The sequence below is a fragment of the Kogia breviceps genome, chromosome 10 (genome assembly GCF_026419965.1).
Source record: "Kogia breviceps isolate mKogBre1 chromosome 10, mKogBre1 haplotype 1, whole genome shotgun sequence".
NCBI lineage: Eukaryota > Metazoa > Chordata > Mammalia > Artiodactyla > Physeteridae > Kogia > Kogia breviceps.
The window spans coordinates 102,318,274-102,338,717 of record NC_081319.1 but is presented as its reverse complement, the minus strand read 5'-3'; the positions used below and the strand labels follow the sequence as shown (position 1 = coordinate 102,338,717).

The window sequence follows — 20,444 nt, the reverse complement described above, 5'->3', positions numbered from 1 at the left end:
GGGAGTCAGGACAAAATTCAATGACAAGTTACAGAGGAGAGTGGAGGAGACTGTTCTGCATTAAAAGAGCCGATTATAGCTTATGGGTTGAAAAACATAATAAAACGGCTATGAAAGGAATTTCGGGGGCAGCTCGGGAAATCTGAATATGAATTATGTTAGATGATATTATGAAATCATTAATTTTCTAGGTTTGATCCTATATTGTGCTTATGTCGGGCTATGTCCTTATTCTTAGGAGGTGCATACAGACGTCTGTGGGGGTGACGTATCCGCAACTTTCAAATAATTCGTCAAAAATCAGTGTGAGGGGGCTGTGTGTATTGAGACGGTGGGAGAGGCCAAATGTTAAGCAGTTAATGAACTGGAGGACGGCTATGCGAATGCAGATTGTCCTACTCTTTAAACTTCTCTGTAGCTATAAGCCTTTTTTAAAAAAAAATTGGGGCGGGGCGGGGAACGCCGTTCAGGGAAGGCCAAGTGCAAAGGCATCCACGAGCCTTACACAGGCAGCGACCGCGGGAAGGGACGGAAGAGACTCCTCAGCAGAACAGCTTCCGCCCTTCCCGGGGCCCTTCCCAGTTGGCGGATCCAGTCACGTGGCGGTGTGGCCCCGCCCACGGCTCCCAGAGGCCCGCGCGCGCCGCCGGCAGTTGGGCCGCTCCTTCCGGGCCGGCAGGCGGGTAAGCGACCGTGCGGCGGCCATGGAGGGCGAACCTCCCCCGTTGGAGGAGCGGCGGCGGCTGCGGGAGGAGCTGAGCGAGTTCGTGGAGAGCTGCTGCCGGACGCTGGAGGAGGTGACGGCGTCGCTGGGCTGGAGCCTGGACCGGCTGGAGCCCGGGGAGGAGGAGGCGGCCGAGGTGAGGGGCGCGGGGTCCTCCCGGGGGCCCGCAGCCTGCGGAGCCCCGGGCGGCGGGCGCGGCCCCGAGTCTGCAGGGCCGTGGGAGGCGCGGAATCCGGCCTGCAGCGCCCGACGCTCCCGGGCTGCGCACCCCTGCGGAACCTCGCCCTAAGGAGCCGAGGGATCGCGGCGGGTGCAGAGCGGAGCGGATAGCCGGGCTGAGGCGTGACTGGGAGATGAGCGGGCGTGTCTCTAGGTGCTGCTCGCGGAGGCGGCGGCGGTTTGCCCAGTCACCTGTCGCGTGGATTCCGCAGTTGCGCCAGACTCGGTGTCGGGAGGGCCTGGGAGTGCAGGTCACCTTTCTCTGCCTCCAGACTGTGCACCGATTCCAGGGTTATTAAAGGATGTCAACCTAGAGTCGGTACTAGCAGCTCTCCTAGACGTTAGGAAGATATAGATGTAGGCAAGAGTATTGGGGTGAACACTCCTGATTTTTTTTTTTTAATGGGATGGCAGGAAGGGAAGTGCTCCAGTGTGGCATCATTATTCATGCGGTCGACTATCCTTTCTGGGTTTACCATTAAAAAAAAAACACTTTTGGGAAATCCCTGGAGGTCTAGTGGTTAGGATTCCGGGCTTCCGCTGCAGGGGGCCCGGGTTCAATTCAGTCCCAGGCCCGGGAACTAAGATCCCGCGTGCTGCCCGGCCAGAGGAGAAAACAGCAGCAACACTTTTATTATTTGTTTAGAGGTATATTTGAAGCTGCGAATTCCATTGAGTGGGGCCTGCCAAGGCTTTCCACACCCCAGCGATTTAGTAAATTTAGATTTATTTTATTTTATTTTATTTTATTTTTTTTTTGCGCTACGCGGGCCTCTCACTGTTGTGGCCTCTCCCGTTGCGGAGCACAGGCTCCGGACGCGCAGGCCCAGCGGCCATGGCTCACGGGCCCAGCCGCTCCGCGGCACGTGGGATCTTCCCGGACCGGGGCACGAACCCGCGTCCCCTGCATCGGCAAGCGGACTCCCAACCACTGCGCCACCAGGGAAGCCCTAGATTTCTTTTATTAACAGTTAAATAGAGCTTTGTATATGCCACTTACTATAATTACCTCCTTTAATATTCATAGTTACCCTATGAGGTAGGTACCGTTAGCCACTTTTTACAGATGAGGAAACAAACCAGAAGAGGTGATACTTTGTCCCAGGACACATTGCTGATAGGTGGCAGTTAGGATTTGAACCCCCAGGCATTCTGCTCTGAGAGCCCCTGTGCCGAATTGGTTTGCTGCCGCTCTAAAACTCCTCTCTGAAATCGGCTGTGGGTGTGTATCTGACCTTTGCAAAACCGGTGTCTGATATTCAGGAGAGGGACTGGCTTAAGCATCCTGGTAAGTGACATTGATGCTTCCTAGACCAGCTGCAGTCCGGATAGGCAGCGAATCTTCAGTTTGCTGCTGGAGTGTTTTCACACTGAAGTTAGTGAACAGCGTCACGGCTCCCGTCCTCACGGAGCTCGGCGGCCGGTGGTGGTGACGAGGGGGGATACAGAGAGATCAGCCACTACGTCGTAATGTGATAAAGTCTATGAGGGCTGGGTTGGAATTGCTGTCGTGCCGGTTATTGTAGGCTGTGAGGGGATGGCCAGGACTTCCTGGGTAGAGTGAATTCTAAGCTGATAAATGAAAGTGAGCTGAATTAGCTAGTGAAGCACAGAGGAAGCATCAACATCATGTGTAGAAATCCAGAGACGAGGCTGTGAGCAGATCAGGAAACCTCCGGTAGTTAAGGATAGCTAAGAGCATAGGCTATGGGGAAGGAGGGGCCAGAGCTTAAAGAGCCTTGTGTCAGCCGTGTTAAAGAATCTGGATTTTTTTTTTTTTTTCTTAATGAGAACAGTGGGGGAGGCATGGAAGTTTTTGGTTTTTTTCTTTAATTATTTATTTAATTTATTTATTTTTGGCTGCGTCGGGTCTCTGTTGCTCCACATGGGCTTTCTCTAGTTGTGGCGAGCAGGGGCTACTCTTCGTTGCTGGGCGCGGGCTTCTCATTGCGGTGGCTTCTCTTGTTGCAGATCAGGGCCTCTAGGCGCATGGGCTTCTGTAGTTGCTGCACGTGGACACTAGAGCACAGGCTCAGTAGTTGTGGCGCACGGGCTTAGTTGCTCCACGGCATGTGGGATCTTCCCGGACTAGGGCTCGAACCTGCGTCCCCTGCCTTGGCAGGAGGATTCTTAACCACTGCGCCACCAGGGAAGCCCCGCATGGAAATATTTTAAGCTAAGACATATCATGATTATACTTGCCTTTTAATGAAATAATAATTGCTTATAGTTACTGTATGCTTAGTATTTACCAGGCCCTGTCCATATTGCTTTATGTGTATAAACTCATAGCTCTGTGAGAGAGCTATTACACCCCTGTTATAGATGAGGAAACTGAGGCAAAGTAAGGTTCAGTACCTTGACTAAGTTCGTACAGTCAGTAAGTGGCAGGCCTGGGATTCAAGCTAGCTGCAGTGTGGAGAATGGAGAACAGCCAGACCGGAAGTAGAGAGAGCAGTTAGGCAGTGGCCCTTGTAACCCAGGAGGGAGCTGATGATCTCCTGCATGGGGACATGGCAGTGGGCATGGAGTATGTGGAAGGATTTCAGAGTTCGTTAGGAGGAAAGAAGACTAGCTGGTTGGTAGGTGAGGTTGTCCAGGCAGTGAGTGTAAACACATCTTTCAAGAGTTGGGCTTTGATGGGTTGAAGGGGGGCAGAGGATGTAAGGGGGAGAGAGAATGAGGGAGGTTTTTTTTTCTTTTCTGTGTACATAAACTCACACGGGGCGTTGGGAGAGGCCTACAGAAGAGGATGTAAAAACATTTAATGGTATAATTATTTCCTTAAAAATTATGTACCTTTTTTCTTTGCTTCTGTTTGATCTTTATAGGATGAAGTTGCCATATGCCCTTATGATTCCAATCACCACATGCCTAAGTCGTCTTTAGCAAAGCACATGGTATCTTGTAGATTGAGGAAACTGGGCTATACCAAAGAAGAAGAGGTACCATATATCTATTATGTGTATGTTGTGTAATTCATGCCTTAATAAATTCACAGTACTTGGAAGGTACAGTGTGATGTTTTCTGACAAAATAATAGTTATTTGAGGGGTGCAATGGTACTTGCCTCATTTTGAAAATTATTGCAAGAAATGTTTAAATGATATTAATCTATTATTGGTTTATCTCAAATCTTAAAATAGTCATGATACTGAAAAACACTAAGATTTTGTTTTTTCTGTTGTTTAGGATAAAATGTATAATTCTGACTTTTTCTATGAGAATGCGAAGATACCTTCAGTTACCTTGAGTAAGTATTAATATAATTTTAAAATATCTTAGTGTAGCTGTACCTGTATAGGTATTGATATTTCTTTTTTAAAAAAAATATTTTTGGCTGCGTTAGCTCTTCGTTGCTGCACGCGGGCTTTCTCTAGTTGCGGCGAGCGGGGACTACTCTTTATTGCAGTGCACGGGCTTCTCGTCACAGTGGCTTATCTAGTTGTGGAGCACAGGCTCTAGGCGCGTGGGCTTCTGTAGTTGCAGCTCGTGGGCTCTAGAGCGCTCCGTAGTTGTGGCGCACGGGCTTAGTTGCTCTTTGTCATGTGGGATCTTCCCAGTCTAGGGACTGAACCCGTGTGCCCTGCATTGGCAGACGGATTCTTAAACACTGCGCCACCAGGGAAGTCCTGATGTTTCATTTTTGAATTATCAAAAGAGTGGCCTTTATAAGTATGCTTATGGTTGATTAAGAAGGATATTTCCTTTTTTTTTTTAAGATTTTTTTTTTTGATGTGGAACGTTTTTTAAAGTATTGAATATGTTACAGTATTGCTTCAGTTTTATGTTTTTTTGGTTTTTTGGCTGCAAGGCATGTGGGAGCTTAGCTCCCCAACCAGGAATCGAGCCCGCACCCCCTGTATTGGAAGGCGAAGTCTTAACCACTGGACTGCCAGGGACGTCCCAAGAAGGATATTTCCTATAGTGACACTAGTTTGCTCAATCTGAAATTTAGAGACCAGGCTTATAATAGGCAATGAAAATCCTCCAAAGCTTTGTACAGTAGGACAGCTGCCTTCCTTCTTGATTATAACAAAAATCTGGCCACACACATAATTTGACGTTAGAACTGAGGATAGAAATGTGTTCCAAGCATTCACAGCATACATAGAGGTTAAAATCTTGGACTTTGGAATCAGAATGCCGAGTCAACTAATTTTGTCACTAATAGTTGTGTGACTTTCAGTAAGGTAATTAACCTGTTTGTTGCCTAAATTTCTTTATAAACTGCGGATGATGATAATAGCACCCTTGTGAGGATTAAATGATGTAATGATACATGTAATATCATTAGAATACTGCCTGACACTTAGCTGGGATTCAAGAAATGTTAGATATTATATTGGTTGATAAAATTTGTAGCAGCTACTGCTGCATGCTTGATTATAGTGTTTTCTGAATTGCTTGAAGTCTGGTTACTTATTGGATTCTAGGTAGATCTGAAAGAATTCTGCATTCAGAGTACCTTGGCAGCACTGTGGGTGTTAAGATTCTGGAAGGTTTCTCAATATGCCCAAGGAGCTTGGGTTGGAACCCAGTTAATTTCATTGTGTACACTGATGATTCATATTGTATTTATGGATTTTTTTTTTTGACAGATAAGGACTCACAATTCCAGATAATTAAGCAAGCTAGAGATGCAGTTGGAAACGATGGTGATTATTACAATCAAAGTAAGTGGCAGCAAAGTTTGAACTAATTAATAAAACTGTTTTTCTTCCATAGCACATGTTACTAATTTTCAAGAGAAATCTTACGAGAACAGTTATGAGAAAGGCTAAGTTTTATATTTGACATTACTCAGTGTTTGGTGTCAGCTTCATTTGTTAGATATATTCCACTGAGATACACCAGTCTCACCAGGACACTGTTTTAGCTAGGGATTCATGCTTTGGAATTACCTAATAGGTGAGATTGCCTCGTAGATAATTTTTTATTAATTATTATTTAGTAAATAAATCTCATGGAGTAGGCTGTCTCACCCTGACATTTCCCCTCTCCTGAGAATTAGCCCAGTGTTAAATGTAGGAATGGCGAGATGCAACGTAAGAGGAAAGGCTCCGGCTAATCTGTCTCCACAGCTAGTCCGCAGTGAAGCACAAACAACAGTTTTATATACAATTTCAGAGGGTTTGTGGATCCCTGCATGCCCAGCTTTGGAAGGCTGGCTTAAGAGTTTCTGCCTGGGACTTAACTTCAGCAGAGACTAGGTTCGAATTTTTAAGTTTGAGCTTCTAGGAAATTGAAAGAAACCTTAATCCTTCAAAATGATAGAAGAAAACAAGTAAATGGAGTTAACAGATTTCTGACTCTAGGTAGACCATCCAGCCAAAGCTGACTGGCTCTGAAAAGAATTCTCAGTTGACTTCTTTAAGGTTCCTGAAGGTAGCTTTCTCTGGACATCTCACCTTTTTCACCCTCACTCTTGTTTTTAGCTGAATGATACTCACCAGCCCATAGTTAGGATTTCTTTTCTCCTGTGTTGATGTTCAGGGTCTTAATTCTATTGTTCTAAGCCAGTATCTGGGCTTCATTTCTCCCTCAGTTGCCCTGTGGCTACAGAAGGAAGAAATCTTCTTAGTCTGCATTACATTGGTTCCTTGTAACAGCCAGAAGCATATTTCTTGTATTTCCTGCTTTGAAGATCCCATTTAGTACTTTTTGTGCTAAATTGCAGGTTTTATTCTTTGAGGGAGACAATTTGACTCTCATTTTATTTGAAGAGATTACTGAGCTATAGTCAGTCAAGCCTTTTTTGACCCCTGTTCAGTTAGTGAACCAATTAAAAAAGTAAAATATTTTGGTTTTGGGTTTTTTTTTTGGAGGGGTTACTAGTTAAAGGACTTTTTTTGACTTTAGCTAGTTAGATAGATTTACTAATTTATTTTAGAGTTGAAAGAGAACTTGGAGGTCATCTAATCCAGCTTCTGCTTTTTACAGATCAGGAAACAAATCCTGTCGGATAGAGATGATAAAGATCTGGGGTGCTTGTTCTAAAGGTCCTCAGTGCTTTTATATTTTAGAAGAGATTTTTTTTTTTTTTTCAAAGCTCTCTTATGCATTTCATTTTCCTTTGACAACAAACTTGTGATAGGTTGAACAAGTATTTGCCCTTTCATATTAGATGAAGAAATAGAGGCACACAAAAGTGAATTAACACCACTTTGCTATAATATAGGAAAGCTGGATTGAGAGCCAAGTTCTCGATTTTGCAGAGTTGCACATTGAGTTTAATTCTTTACAAAAGCAAATAATTACTTTGAATGAATAGTTCTTTTAATAGATAGTTAAGAGGAACTTCTATTTTATTTTTAATTTTTGTATTATCTTAAATTAAGACTTAATTGTTAAGAATAATATGTTATATGATCTGTAACCCTCTTTTTAAAATTTTTTTCATCTGTGTAGACTTCTGCAATTTCTCAATAGAGATGAATTTTTGTGGCGCACTTATGTCTTACACATCTAAAATTTTTTACCCCAGGACAAAAATCTCTTTAATACTTTCTTATTGATGTTTACTTTGAAGGAAGAATGACTAACATGAATAGTTTTACATTTTCCATTTCATTAATATTTTGTTTGTTATGTACTAAATTGTAAGTTTTTTATGTTTTCATTTCATCAGTCACATCAGGTCTAAACTCACGGTATAGAGTTCTCAATTCGTTAATCTTTGTCAAAGCTTGAACAGCCATTAGATCTACTTGTTTATTTTCAGATATAGTTACTTTGGTTAATTTTATAACCAAGATACTAATTTCAGTCATAAACAATCATTTTATAGTTGGTGGTTTATCTTTTTCCTTCAATATTAAACATTCAAGTTGCTGTACTTCAGTGTCATAGCATCTGTGTGGGTGGTGGCCATGATTGGAACATCTGTACTACGCCAAAGAACCCCAAAGACACAGGAGGTTATGGTTCTAGACCTGATCTGTTCCTACCACTTGTGAGATGTTGGCAAATCGTTTTACTTTCAGGGCCTCATTTTTTCATCTCCAGTGTTAGGAAATTGACTCTGTATGAATTCTTTGCAAAATTCTGCATTTGTACCTTTAACACGAGTTAATGTTTAATATGCTTAAATATGTCATTATTTAATATTAATATTAATTATTAATATTTAATACTGTCTCTCACATGTTTGAGATGCCCTGTGTTGGCAGAAAGGACTAACACAGAAGAATGAGAGTTCAAGTTATTGAAAAAGTAGATTAGCGTTTCAGTTTGGGATGATTAAAAAGTCCTGGAGACGGATAGAAGTGATGGTAGCACAGCAGTACGAATGTACTAAATGCCGCTGAACTGTACACCTGAAAATGGTTAAAATAGTAAATTTCATGTGTATATTTTACCACAGTTTTTTAAAACTACTATAAAAAAAAGTAGATAGAGGGTCACAGAATTAGTATGATTACAGCTCATTCAGATATACCTCTAAATTGTATAGAAACTTGCGTTTGAACTTTTACATTTTTTGGAAATGTAAGCTTATTTAAGTGTGTTTATTATTATTTTTTGTCAGAAATATCTATGTTCTGAATGACTTGAATGCAGTTTGTTGTTTAACTTTTCCTGTACTTTTTCTTTTTCAGTAATTGGGGTGAGTATAAAGAGGAATTAGGAACCTGAATGTACTCCTTATTTAAAGATATGCAGTATCCTTTTTGCAAATGATATCCTTTTAAAAGTATCACTCAAATTTCTAAACTTTATCTTAATCACTGTCACAATATTATAGTCTTGATTTGGAATTTTAGTTGAATTTCAAAGAATTTACCTATCAGTCTTGACCATACAGGAATTTAAGGTGAATAAAGAAAACTCCAAGATATTTTAAGGAGGAAATTATACTTCTTTGTTTAAAAAGAACAGAGAGAGGTTTATATGGAGATTGTTTATGATACATGAGTGTTTTCTAATCTTTTGTGTCTTTCTCCCAGAATATGTAACCTATACTCAGATAAATTAGGTTTATCAAAGCCATCTCATTTTTATATTATAAAATTAAATGTTTTAACATCTGGCTTTCCCTAGCATCTACCAGAATTAGAGTAAGATCGATTGAAAAGGAGGGAACCCTCCTTCCGCGCTAATTCAGGAGTCTTCTGTTAGTACAGATGGTTATCTATAGCTGTTACACCACGGGCTCAGATTCAGTGTAGCTCTCCTCTTAATTTGTAGGCAAATGTAAAGTCATCTCTTTTCTTGTGTTGTAATGCTTAGTTCACAGGGTGCTCTCATTTGAATTTTTGTTTTGCCTCTTTACCTAGGAAGTCAGTGAGATTAAACTTTGTCAAATATTAAGTATTTGAGAAGGGCTACTGATTTTACATTGTTCTGTGAACCTAAGTTATTACTTTAGGGTAACTAGCAAACATTAAAAGGATTCCTTTAGTAGCTCATGTTCTTTGTTTGCATTCGTGAATAATGAAGTCTAGAAAGAATCGTTTTAAATTGCTTTATTTACAGTTACAGTATTTTTTTTGTTTCTTTGAGAAAATTTGAATCTCAAAACAAATTTTCTTCAATGTTTAATACATCATATCAAGGTATTGTATTTACTTTTTTTCATTAATGAGCAGATTTTAGAAAGTTCTGTGACTTTGGGGGTGGGGGGTATTGTTAACGTTTTTCAGTTAATTTGGTGAAGTCAATATGCTGCTTCTTCCAAAAATTAAATCATGGTTAGTCTCAGCCTGTCTTTCTCTGGTCTTTCTTGGGATTTCTGCTACTTACCTGTTTCTTGGTCCCTAGCTCTAAGTCATTGCACAAATGGGATATATTTTGACTATGGAACATCTAGCTTGATGTCTCTCATAAAAAATGATGTTTTTTATACATTTTTTGTACTTCTATAATTTATCTTCAAAGGGACTGTAATGTGTATTACCTATTAAAAACATTTTTTCCCAGCTTTTATGGGGAAAAGCATATAGATAGAAAGTTAATATCTACTTTTACAGTATGGGCAGCCTTTTAAAAGTTTTTTTTCTTAGCAAATTGTCTCATGGTTATTACTGCCTGCCTTCATGGGATCTGTCTTAACATTGTTGGAAAGAATAGCAGATGTCCACAACAGCAAACGTTTTGTGGATGTAGCATTCAGGATAGAGTCAGTGTTGACCATTATCACACAGATTGATGTTTTGTATGTTTAGGGATTACTATGAAAACAGATTGCTTGTGTTAATTTAATGTTGCATTATTACAGCTCATGTTTAAAGATAAGTATAGTAGATCATAAATCCACAGAGCTTCATGTATTGTTTATTCTTGTGATTTTATTTTTACTCTAGGGATGTGTTCTTCGTTGCCTGTTGAAGTTCCTCTGAATCACAAACGGTTTGTTTGTGATCTAACCCAAGCCGATCGTCTTGCCCTCTATGATTTTGTAATTGAGGAGACAAAGAAAAAGCGCTCAGATTCGCAAATTATTGAAAATGACAGCGATCTCTTTGTAGACTTGGCTGCCAAAGTCAATCAAGGTTTGAGATGAATATCATAGTTTTCTATTTCTTAATTGTCCTTCCATCCTTTGAGTGTTATTAAGATGACTTGTCAGGCCACTTTGAGTTGGAATAGGATGGTTTTGTATCATCTGTTATTCACATATATTTTAAGGTGTTTACTTAGTACTTGAAATTTTGCTCTCTGATTGTTACATTAAGCATACCTTACTTCTGTAAGAATGGTCCTTGAGCGGGGCTGTTACTTTAATCTCTGTACCTAAGCACTCTTACGTTCAATGAATAGTTAGAGAAAAGGAATGATATAAAACTTAGTCCATTTATATAACAATTTTTAGAATATTTTTGAGTGCTATATTATTACAATACATTAAAGCATGTTGAAATATCGGATGATTATGGTGTTCCTTCCCACTAATTCATAAGAATTTATAGCTTCTGAGGATGTAATAATTTTATTTTGTTCTTTTATTAGATAATAGTCGAAAAAGTCCAAAATCTTACCTTGAAATCCTGGCAGAAGTGAGAGATTACAAAAGAAGACGCCAGTCCTATAGAGCTAAGAATGTTCACATAACCAAGAAATCCTATACTGAGGTATGTTTTACATAATTGTATGGAGCTTTGTTGAACACAGAGATTTCCCTTAGATAGTTGTCCTCTGTCCCGTGGATTTCCACAGTTCCTTAGAGGTTTTCGGAGAGTAAGTGGCTCCACGGTGGCCACGCCTGCTTTGTATTTGCTCCATCACTCTCAGACCCACCCTTTACCAGACAAAGGCTTTTCAGGGTACAAAGCCTTTCTATAAAGAGGTTGTGCAATCTTACCAGAAACACTGCTTTTGAGAAAGTGGTATTACATCACGATGAGAACATAGATTTTTGGCTTTAGACAGACCTGGGCTTGAGTTTTGATTCTGCCATTTATCATTGGCTGTTTGACTTGGGCAAATTATTTGAGCGTTTTAAGATTCAGATGTTTTCATTTTATAGTAATACAGACTGCAGGATTATTGTGAGAAGTAATTGAAATAATGCTTATGGACAAAGAAATTGTGCAGTAAATAGTTATTTTTCTGGCAGAAATTTTAGTGTGCTTTTATGTACTTTACTAAACATTTGGGCTTAAGAAATGTCTTGGTGTAAATTATTTGTAATTTATATTATAAAATAATTTTATGTATATTATAAAATTTAAGTACATTAACCTCTTGATGTATATCTAGACTTATTTTCAGATGTCATTTGGTGGGTAGAGTTGATGAATTTTTGGTACACCAATCACCTTGCCTAAACGCTGTAAATAATTTCCTCATTGAGTCTCGACTTGTTCCCATGTTATCTCTTCCTTCCTTTTATGACTTCAGAGACCTTCCATAATCTGGCCTCATTTTAACAAGCGTTTTCTTTTGCTTTAGTCAGGCATGTCTGTTAAACTGTATCTGATCACACGTATTTATTCTTACCTCAGTATCCTAATACATGTTGTCTCATCTGCGGTGCCTTTTGTTTTGCTGTTTAGAAACTTGATGCCCACTCACTGTTCCCATGAGGTGTTGATGTCTGTGAGCCAACTGCCGGCTTACTGCACTCATGCTCTGTACCGACAGCTTGGCACTGAGTTTTATGCTCTGCTTTTGACAATTAAAGTACATGTTTTAGACTTCCCTTACTCGGGCGTCGCCCTAGTGAGTCTTAGAGCCCCTCAAATCCTTGGTGGTTCAACACTTGTTTCTTCTCTGGTCTCATAACCTTGAGCTCAAGTGTAAGTGTCGTTGCTAAGTGTTCTTTACAATTTTATGGTTAACTTTTTTAAAAAAAAAATAAATTTATTTATTTATTCATTTCATTTTTGGCTGCGTTGGGTCTTTGTAGCTGCGCACGGGCTTTCTCTGGTTGCAGCGAGCACGGGCTACTCTTCATTGTGGTGGGCGGGCTTCTCACTGCGGTGGCTTCTCTTGTTGTGGAGCACAGGCTTGAGGTGCATGAGCTTCAGTAATTGTGGCACGTGGGCTCCGTAGTTGTGGCTCGCGGGCTCTAGAGCTCAGGCTCAGTAGTTGTGGTGCACGGGCCCAGCCGCTCCGCGGCACGTGGGATCTTCCCGGACCGGGGCACGAACCTGCGTCCCCTGCATCGGCAGGCGGACTCTTAACCACCGCGCCACCAGGGAAGCCCCTGAGCAGCTCTCGTATCTGAAATTCGGTACTTAACTCTCTGTAGGTGATTCGGGACGTGATCAACGTGCACATGGAGGAACTCAGCAGCCACTGGCAGGAGGAGCAGGAGAAAGCAGAGGACGACGCGGAAAAGTACGTCAGTGCGGCAGTTGGTGAACACGGTTCTCTGTTTATTCTGTCACCTGTAATTGTTCAACTGAATTTTAGCACCTCCAAGACCATTAGTAGCACACTGTAATTCATCAGAGCGCTTATTGTTATTTATTTTACCACAGTTGTAAAACATGCCATTAAGAGCTAAGTTTCTTTGCCTGCCCTCTTACCTGGAGTGCAAGGTTATATGTATGTCTGTCACTGGTCTGATACAGAATATTGAGCTTTAGGCTGGTCTGTACTGGAGACCATAGTTAAAACGAACTGTTTAATGTTCTTTCTGTTTCAGGAATGAAGAAAGGCGGTCGGCTTCAGTAGACTCACGGCAGTCTGGGGGGAGCTATCTGGATGCGGAGAGTTCACGACATAGAAGGGATCGGAGTAGGAGCCCCCATAAACGCAAAAGAAACAAAGATAAGGATAAACACTGGGACTCAAGAAGAAGGAAAGAGCGGTAAGCCCAACACTGCGTCATTCGCTGTCGCATTGTTGATGTTTGAGAAGCAAAAGGTCCTTCTGTCATAGGCCATGCTGAGAAAATGGCTTGTTAAGTAAATTCAGGTGAGGAGAGTAAACAATTGATGAAGATTCTTAACATTCATCCTGTTTCAGTTCAAATACCCACAGCTCTGTCTGCCTGATTGGTACGGTTTCCCTTTTTTATTACTTGTTTCCTCACCAGGAGACGAGAAAGTGATGTCTAGGTAGAAAGTTAACCATGTTAGAAAGGTGTTTGCCTAGATCTTTCTTCAGTCCTTTCTGTGTCCCTCCCTCCCTTTCTTGTTTCTCTTTCTCATCCTTTCTTTCTCTTGCTAATTCATCAGATAAAGATGTTATAAAGTCAGAGAGAAGGTCTGAGCTTTAATGGCAGTCAGTTCTGCCCTTGTTGGTATTCCTGATAAAATTTTGAAAGCTTGGGAGATATAAAGTAATACTGAAATAATGAATTCAAATTGACCAAGGTCTGTTCCTGCATCCAGCTGCTTACTGGGCATCTATGTGGATCTCAAATTTATCAGGTCTGCACCTGAACTTGTCTTTTTCTTGGTCTGCTCCTCTTCCACCAGTCCTCCTGTCCTGGTTAGTGGATGACCATCATCTGGTCACCTAAGCCAGAAGTCGAGGATTCATGTTAGAAGCTCCCTTTTACTCCTTACCATCTGGTCCTAATTGTCAGTTTTGTGTGAAGGTACCTCACATGCTCCTCCTCGTCTCTGTCCTTAAGGCCGTCATCTGGAAAGTGATGGTTGTTTTCCTAATTGTTCTGTCTGTAAGCTTGTCCCATATGGATCCATCCCTGCCCTGCTACCAGAGTGAACTTTCACCTCCTAAAACTCCTCAGTGGTAGAGTTCACATTCTTTATTTAGAACAGCTCTCGAGACCTCCGGGAGCAGGCCACCTGCCTACCTGCTTTGTGTCTTGCCCCTACCCCGTGACATACATAACTTCTGCTCTAGCCAGCCTGGATTCTCACACTTCCTCATCCACCCCGTGCCTCCTCCTGCCTTTGCACCTCGTGTTCTGCTGCCTGATGTTTTGTTTGTTTGTTTGGTAGCTCTGAGTCTTAGTTTCGGCACGTGGGCTCCTTAGCTGCAGCTCACTGCCATTCGAACTCTTAGTGGCGGCAGGCATGTGGAATCTAGTTCCCTGAACAGGGACCGAACCCGGGCCCCCCTGCATTGGGAGCACAGGGTCTTAACCACTGTGCCACCAGGGGAGTCCTTTAAGCCTGCTCGGTCAGCTCCTCCTCGTCCTTTAAGACCCGGCGTAGTCATTTCCGTGAAGCCTTTTTCACTCATTCGGACAGAGCTGATCTTTCCCCTTTTGTTACCACTCTACCCTATTGAACGTAAGTTGTTTCTCTCTCTGCTGGACTGAGCTCGTTGAAAGCGGGCCCACGTCTTATTTAGTATTATTTGCACAGTGCTTGTCTAGTAATAGGCTTTTAAATGATACCTCTCCAGGGCCAGTGACGATCAGGAATTAGTAAGACTTATTGGTTTAATAATTTTGCTCGTCTTATTATCATTCAGTTCACAGAGTTAAAGCTAGCTGTGATTTAGTCCTTCTCTTATAAAAATGAAATATTTGCTTAGTAAACCCTTTTGATTCATTTAATGCATGATAATCTGATAATTATGCACACGTTAACTTTTTTTAAAAATTATTTTATTTATTTATTTTTGGCTGCATTGGGTCTTTGTTGCGGCGAGTGGGCTTTCTCTCTAGTTGCGGCGAGCGGGGGGGCTACTCTTCCTTGCGGCGCGCAGGCTTCTCACTGCGGTGGCTTCTCTTGTTGCAGAGCACGGGCTCTAGAGCACAGGCTCAGTAGTTGTGGCATACAGTTGTGCTGCTCCGCGGCATGTGGGATCTTCCCGGACCAGGGCTCGAACCCGTGTGCCCTGCAGTGAGGCGTATTCTTGACCACTGTGCCACCAGGGAAGCCCCTGCACACGTTAACTCTTGATTAGCTATCAGAAATTGTGCTGTCTCTGGGGCTTCCCTGGTGGCGCAGCAGTTGAGAGTCCGCCTGCTGATGCAGGGGACGCGGGTTAGTGCCCCGGTCCGGGAGGATCCCACGTGCCGCGGAGCGGCTGGGCCCGTGAGCCGTGGCCGCTGAGCCTGCGTGTCCGGAGCCTGTGCTCCGCAACGGGAGAGGCCACAACAGTGAGAGGCCCGCGTACCGCAAAAAAAAAAAAAAAAGAAATTGTGCTGTCTCACTTCTTCTGGTTCAGTGCTCCTTCCACTTCAGTAATTTTTGGCATGTCCAGTCAGTCCCTGTTGACTTACATATGTTAGATAACCTGAAAATCTAAACATGAGTAATCTTCCTTTAGAGAGGAGAACCTGAGTATTAGCAGAAAATACTTCTCAGTAGGATAGTCTTTGAGGGCCACCCCTGAGAGGGAATGAATTGTGGGAGCTGAGATGGGGGCCAGGGTGAGTAGATCAGACATCTGAACTCCTCCTATGACTCCAGCATCCTGTTTGCAATGAACTCTCAGGTCATCAACCAGGTACATACAGTCAGAGTTAATTTTAAAGTGTAACTTCAAAGCACAGGTAAAAAATCCGTTTTCCTTATCCCCATCTCAATTTTGTCCTGTAGTTTTAATGATGCATTTTTTTATATCTACTCCTAAAAAAAGTCACTTCAGTTTTAAGGGCATGTTTTAACTTGTTCTGGTTTATATCTGATGTCAGTATATTACTGTGAATTATTATTTTAAAGCTTTGATATTAAAGTGCCTGTCATTTATAATTTTTTTTTCACTCCTTTCATTTCAGGGATGGGGAAAGACATCATAGTCACAAAAGAAGAAAGCAAAAAGTATAAACGAAGTATTTGTGCGTGTATTAATTATGCTTATGCCATGGTAACCAGTATGCTGATATTTTTATCATAATTGCTTTGAGTAGGAGAATGTGCTTATATGAACTGTTTAGTGCTCAGGTCATTATTTTTCAATCAATACATCTCAGCCATGAGTACATTGATTATGCCCTAGAACTTGGTTTTCCTTATATTTTAATGGATGATTGCCTCCTGTTAGTGATTTTGTTTCATTCTTTTTTGATAATTTATGTATCAGAAAATTCTTTAACTGAAGTGAATATTTAAACTATATAACTAATACATAAATGCCTTCTTACTGTAAAAAATTAAACCTTACAGACAAGGCTAAAGAACACCTGGAGACCTTCTCTGACCCCTGTGGCCCCCCCAGGGGTAACCACGGGTGAGCTGTAAAAGGGAAAAACAACCCAAATAGTCATCAGAAGGGGAAAGGCCTGGCTAAATAAAATGTGGTCTAGTCACGTGATAGATTACTATATTGGATTTAAAGAAATAAACTATATTATCATGAATAGGTCTCAGAGACATGCTAAATGAAAATAAACAAGTTTTAGAAACATATGTACAAGTTATATCTATGTACAAAACAATACTGTACATCTTCTCTGGCTGTATATGTATATAAATATATTTTTAAAGGTTCAGAAGAACTCATCCCAAACTCCCAGCAGTGATTATTTGAGGGAGGAGGTGTAAATGGGAGAGAGAAAGGATGGCAACCAGGATTGGAGGGCAGTCAAAGGGAGCTTCCGCTTATCCATTTTGCGTTAATTTTTTAAAAATAAGGTAGTATTTGTGTTTCACGTGTTAATTAAAAATATACTGTCGCTTTGTTTTTTGTAAATAAAGTTGATTGAGGTACTGTTTACATACAGTAAAATACATTCCTTTTTAAGTGTACATTTCATTGAGTTTTGACAAACTTATAGCCCCCACCATGTATCCTTCATCTCAGTCAAGATAGAGAACATTTCTGTCTCCCTCAGAAGTTCCCTTATACCCCTTTTCCCGATCAGTTTCTCTACCACCAGCCCTCAACAACCACAGATCTTTTTGTTACTGTTGATTAGATACATCTTTTCTAGAATTCACGTAAGCGGAATGCTGCAGCACAGCACTTGCCTCTTCACAGACTGATCCACGTTGTGTGTGTCGGTAGTCTGTCCTTCTCGTTGCAAGTAGTATAGTATATTCTGCTGTATGCCAGATTGTTCAGTTGAAACTTTGGCATTGAATGTTAAACATCTCATGTCTGAAGAGCAGTATCTGGGGAACCCAGGTTAAGGATTCCAAGGTGGGTTCCAAATAGAAAGGAAACCTTGATTATGTGAGTAAGTAACTGACAACGCCAGAAAGGTTGACTGGATTTAGATCAGATTGGCTGCTAAGTTCAGGTGTGGAAGAAGCTCTCCAGTTTATAAGGTGAGAATCAACGGGTCGCTTGCCAGTATGAAGTCCTATTAGTGCCGTTGAACTTAATTTCTAAGTATATAAAATTCAGATTGAAAAGTCTTAAAAACAAGGACTTTGGAGTTACCATAATGTTGAGCCACATGAAATTGCTGCTTTTGTAGGTCAAATCCATTTGAATGATCAGCAGTTTCATATAGTATAACTTAATTTATAATATTGTTTTTCATTATGATTTCAATGACTTTACTAACTAGAAGATGTACTTGGGCTTTTAGTAGGAGAGAGAGAAGGGGAAAGGAATAGGGTGGTGGGATTGGGGAAAAATAGGATAGTGTTTCTTTAATGTCTTGCTAGATTCACTTGTTTGCAAAAATTTGCCAAATTTTTGTTAAGGTGTCTCCGTTCATGAGGTATATCCGTCTGTAGTTTACTTGTAATGTCTGTCTGGTTTTCGGTATCAAGATAATGATGGCTGGGAAAGTTTCCTTCCTCTTTTATTATCTGGAATTGTGAATAATTGATACTATTCCTTTTTAGGTGTTTGGTAGAATTTACCAGTGAAACCATCTGGGACTGGAGTGTTCTTTGTGGGAAGATTTTTATCTATGAATTTAATATACTGAATCTATTTCAAGGTATCTGTTTCTTCATGAGTAAACTTAGATAGAAAAAGAGATTGAATTAGGCCCACGTTAAGCAGAAGGAAGAAAACAATAAAGAACATAAATCAGTGAAATAGAAAACTGGAAAGCAATAGAGTAAAAGAAACCAAAAGCTAGTTTTTCAGAAAGGTGAATAAACTTGATAAGCCTCTAGGCAGAAGACTCTAGCCAGGAGGAAAAAAAGAAAGTAATTGGTGTCAAGAATGAATGTGGGGGTGTTGCTAAAGATTCTGCAGACTTTAATATGATAGAAAGGGAATATTATGCCAGTAAATTCAACAATTTATATGAAGTGGGTAAATTCCTTGAAATACACAAATTACCTAAGTTTACTCAAGAAGAAACATACCTCAATCAATGTAATTTACCATATTGATGTGCTGAAGAAAAACCATAGATGCAGAGAAAACATGATAAAGTTCAATACCTGTTTAGGGCTTAAACAAAACAAAACACTCTCGGCAAACTAGAAATGGAAGGGAACCGCCTCACCTTGCAAAGGGACATCTACAAAACATTGTAGATGTTTTATAGTGAAGGACTGAGTAATTTTTCCTGTGACTGGGAGCAAGGCAAAGATGTCTGCGCTCACCACTTCATTCAGCATTGTGCTGGGGTCCTAACTGGTACAATAGTGCAGTGGAAAGAAAGAAAATGTGTATAGATTGGAAAGGATGAAGAAATAATTTTCTTAATTCACAGATGACATAATCACCTATGTAGAGATGTACCCAAAAAACCCTACTAGAGCTCATAAATTTAGCAAGGTCAATTCATGAAAATCGATTATAACTTTTATATGCTAATATTGAAAATTGGAAATAGCATCAATAAGCATAAAATACATAGGAAGAAGTTTAATAAAGTATGTGTGAGACCTGCATGCTGAAAACCACAGATCTTCCTGAGAGAAATTAAAGACATAAATGAAGAGGTGCTGAAACTGAGGGTAGTTAGTCATCAGTTAGATCCGTTAAACTGTAGCTTGTTTAATAAACAATGAACTGTAACTGCCTTCACTGAGCAAGCTGGCTTTAACTTCTTAAGAAAAACTCCCTGCCTTCCAAGCATCAAGTAGCCTGAGCAGTCGTGTTTGCCTGAGTTGGTTTTCAGGAACTTGGTGTCAGCTGCATCCAGTTCAAGTTCGAGCTGGTTAAGATGGGTTTGCGACCCTTGAGACCCTCCAGCTGCACTTGGGTGAATGTCCAGTCGGTGACCTTTTGACGTCGGAGAGCTGAAAACTCCACCCTCAGAGCGTGTAGATGCTGCAGTTTTCTGAGCGCGTCCCGTGGAGAAGCCTGTAGCTTAGTGGCGCCTGTGCATAACCACGACGACCTCACCTTTTTCTTCTCGCCAGTCACCTTTCCCACGCTCCCCATGCCTCAGCTTTATCCTGTAAGTATCCCAAGCCCTGGCCTTCAGGGAGGTGGACGTGTTCTCCCGGCCCCTCGTGAGTAAATCCCTTCTCCACTGCAGACCTCAGCAGCTCAGCGTTTGGCTGGCTGCATGTCGGGCAAACAAACCTGGTTTGGTAACAGCACCGTGCTCACAGATGAGAAGGTAACGTGTGTAAGGTACCCGTTCTCTCTAGGTTGAACAAGTTTCAATGCAGTTGCGGTACATTCCCAGCAGGCTTTTTTGTTTGTTTGTTTAAAGCATAATGCATTTTTGAAACCGTGATAAAATATACATAACATAAAAGATATCATTTTAAACAGCGTTAAGTGCACAGTTCAGTGACAGTTACATTCACGTTGTTGTGCAGCCTTCACCTCCATCCATCACTAGAACTTTTCCGGCTTCCCAGCCTGAGACTCTGTCTCCATTAAACACTCACCCCCCATCCCTCCCCGCCCCAACCCCTGGCAACCGGCATTCTCCTTTCCCTCGCTATGAATCTGACTATTCCAGGGACCTCACATAAGTGGAATCATACAATATTTGTCCTTTTGCGTTTGGCTTAGTTCACTTGTCGACCAAGAAATCTCGTGAGAGTTGTGCATTCAGTTTTATCTGGGGCAAAATGAAGACTGTAGCCTGAGGGCATCTCGGAAAGCTCTGAGAAACTGCTCCAGAGAGGTGGGGGGAGAGGTGAGCGTTATATGTGATCTCAGTGAAGGGGACTGCGTGTGCTGCAGTCACACACGTTGGCAGATGCTGGCTGCTGGTCCCGGTCAATGACTTCGGTGCTTTTCCAAATATGAGGAAATGCAAGAATCGGGCTCATAAAATCTTTTGAAAATATCTAACTATCTGAAGGCC

General features: G+C 41.3%; 1 protein-coding gene across 1 annotated transcript; it reads left to right on the top strand.

The window, feature by feature from the left end:
* The first annotated feature begins 628 nt into the window (after positions 1 to 628).
* On the top strand, positions 629 to 16,989 carry SNRNP48 (small nuclear ribonucleoprotein U11/U12 subunit 48). The gene is made up of 9 exons (XM_059076750.2): positions 629 to 860; positions 3,775 to 3,888; positions 4,136 to 4,196; positions 5,545 to 5,619; positions 10,249 to 10,437; positions 10,895 to 11,016; positions 12,639 to 12,727; positions 13,038 to 13,202; positions 16,038 to 16,989. The coding sequence occupies exons 1-9, from the start codon at positions 705 to 707 to the stop codon at positions 16,084 to 16,086; spliced, it is 1,020 nt and encodes a 339-aa protein (XP_058932733.1). The 5' UTR covers positions 629 to 704; the 3' UTR covers positions 16,087 to 16,989.
* Positions 16,990 to 20,444: the final 3,455 nt, after the last annotated feature.

Coding starts and splice junctions, on each gene's coding strand:
- SNRNP48 (XM_059076750.2), top strand. CDS start 705: ATGGAGGGCGAACCTCCCCCGTTGGAGGAGCGGCGGCGGCTGCGGGAG. Junction 3,889..4,135: donor GCTATACCAAAGAAGAAGAG/GTACCATATATC, acceptor TCTGTTGTTTAG/GATAAAATGTATAATTCTGA. Junction 10,438..10,894: donor GGCTGCCAAAGTCAATCAAG/GTTTGAGATGAA, acceptor TTCTTTTATTAG/ATAATAGTCGAAAAAGTCCA.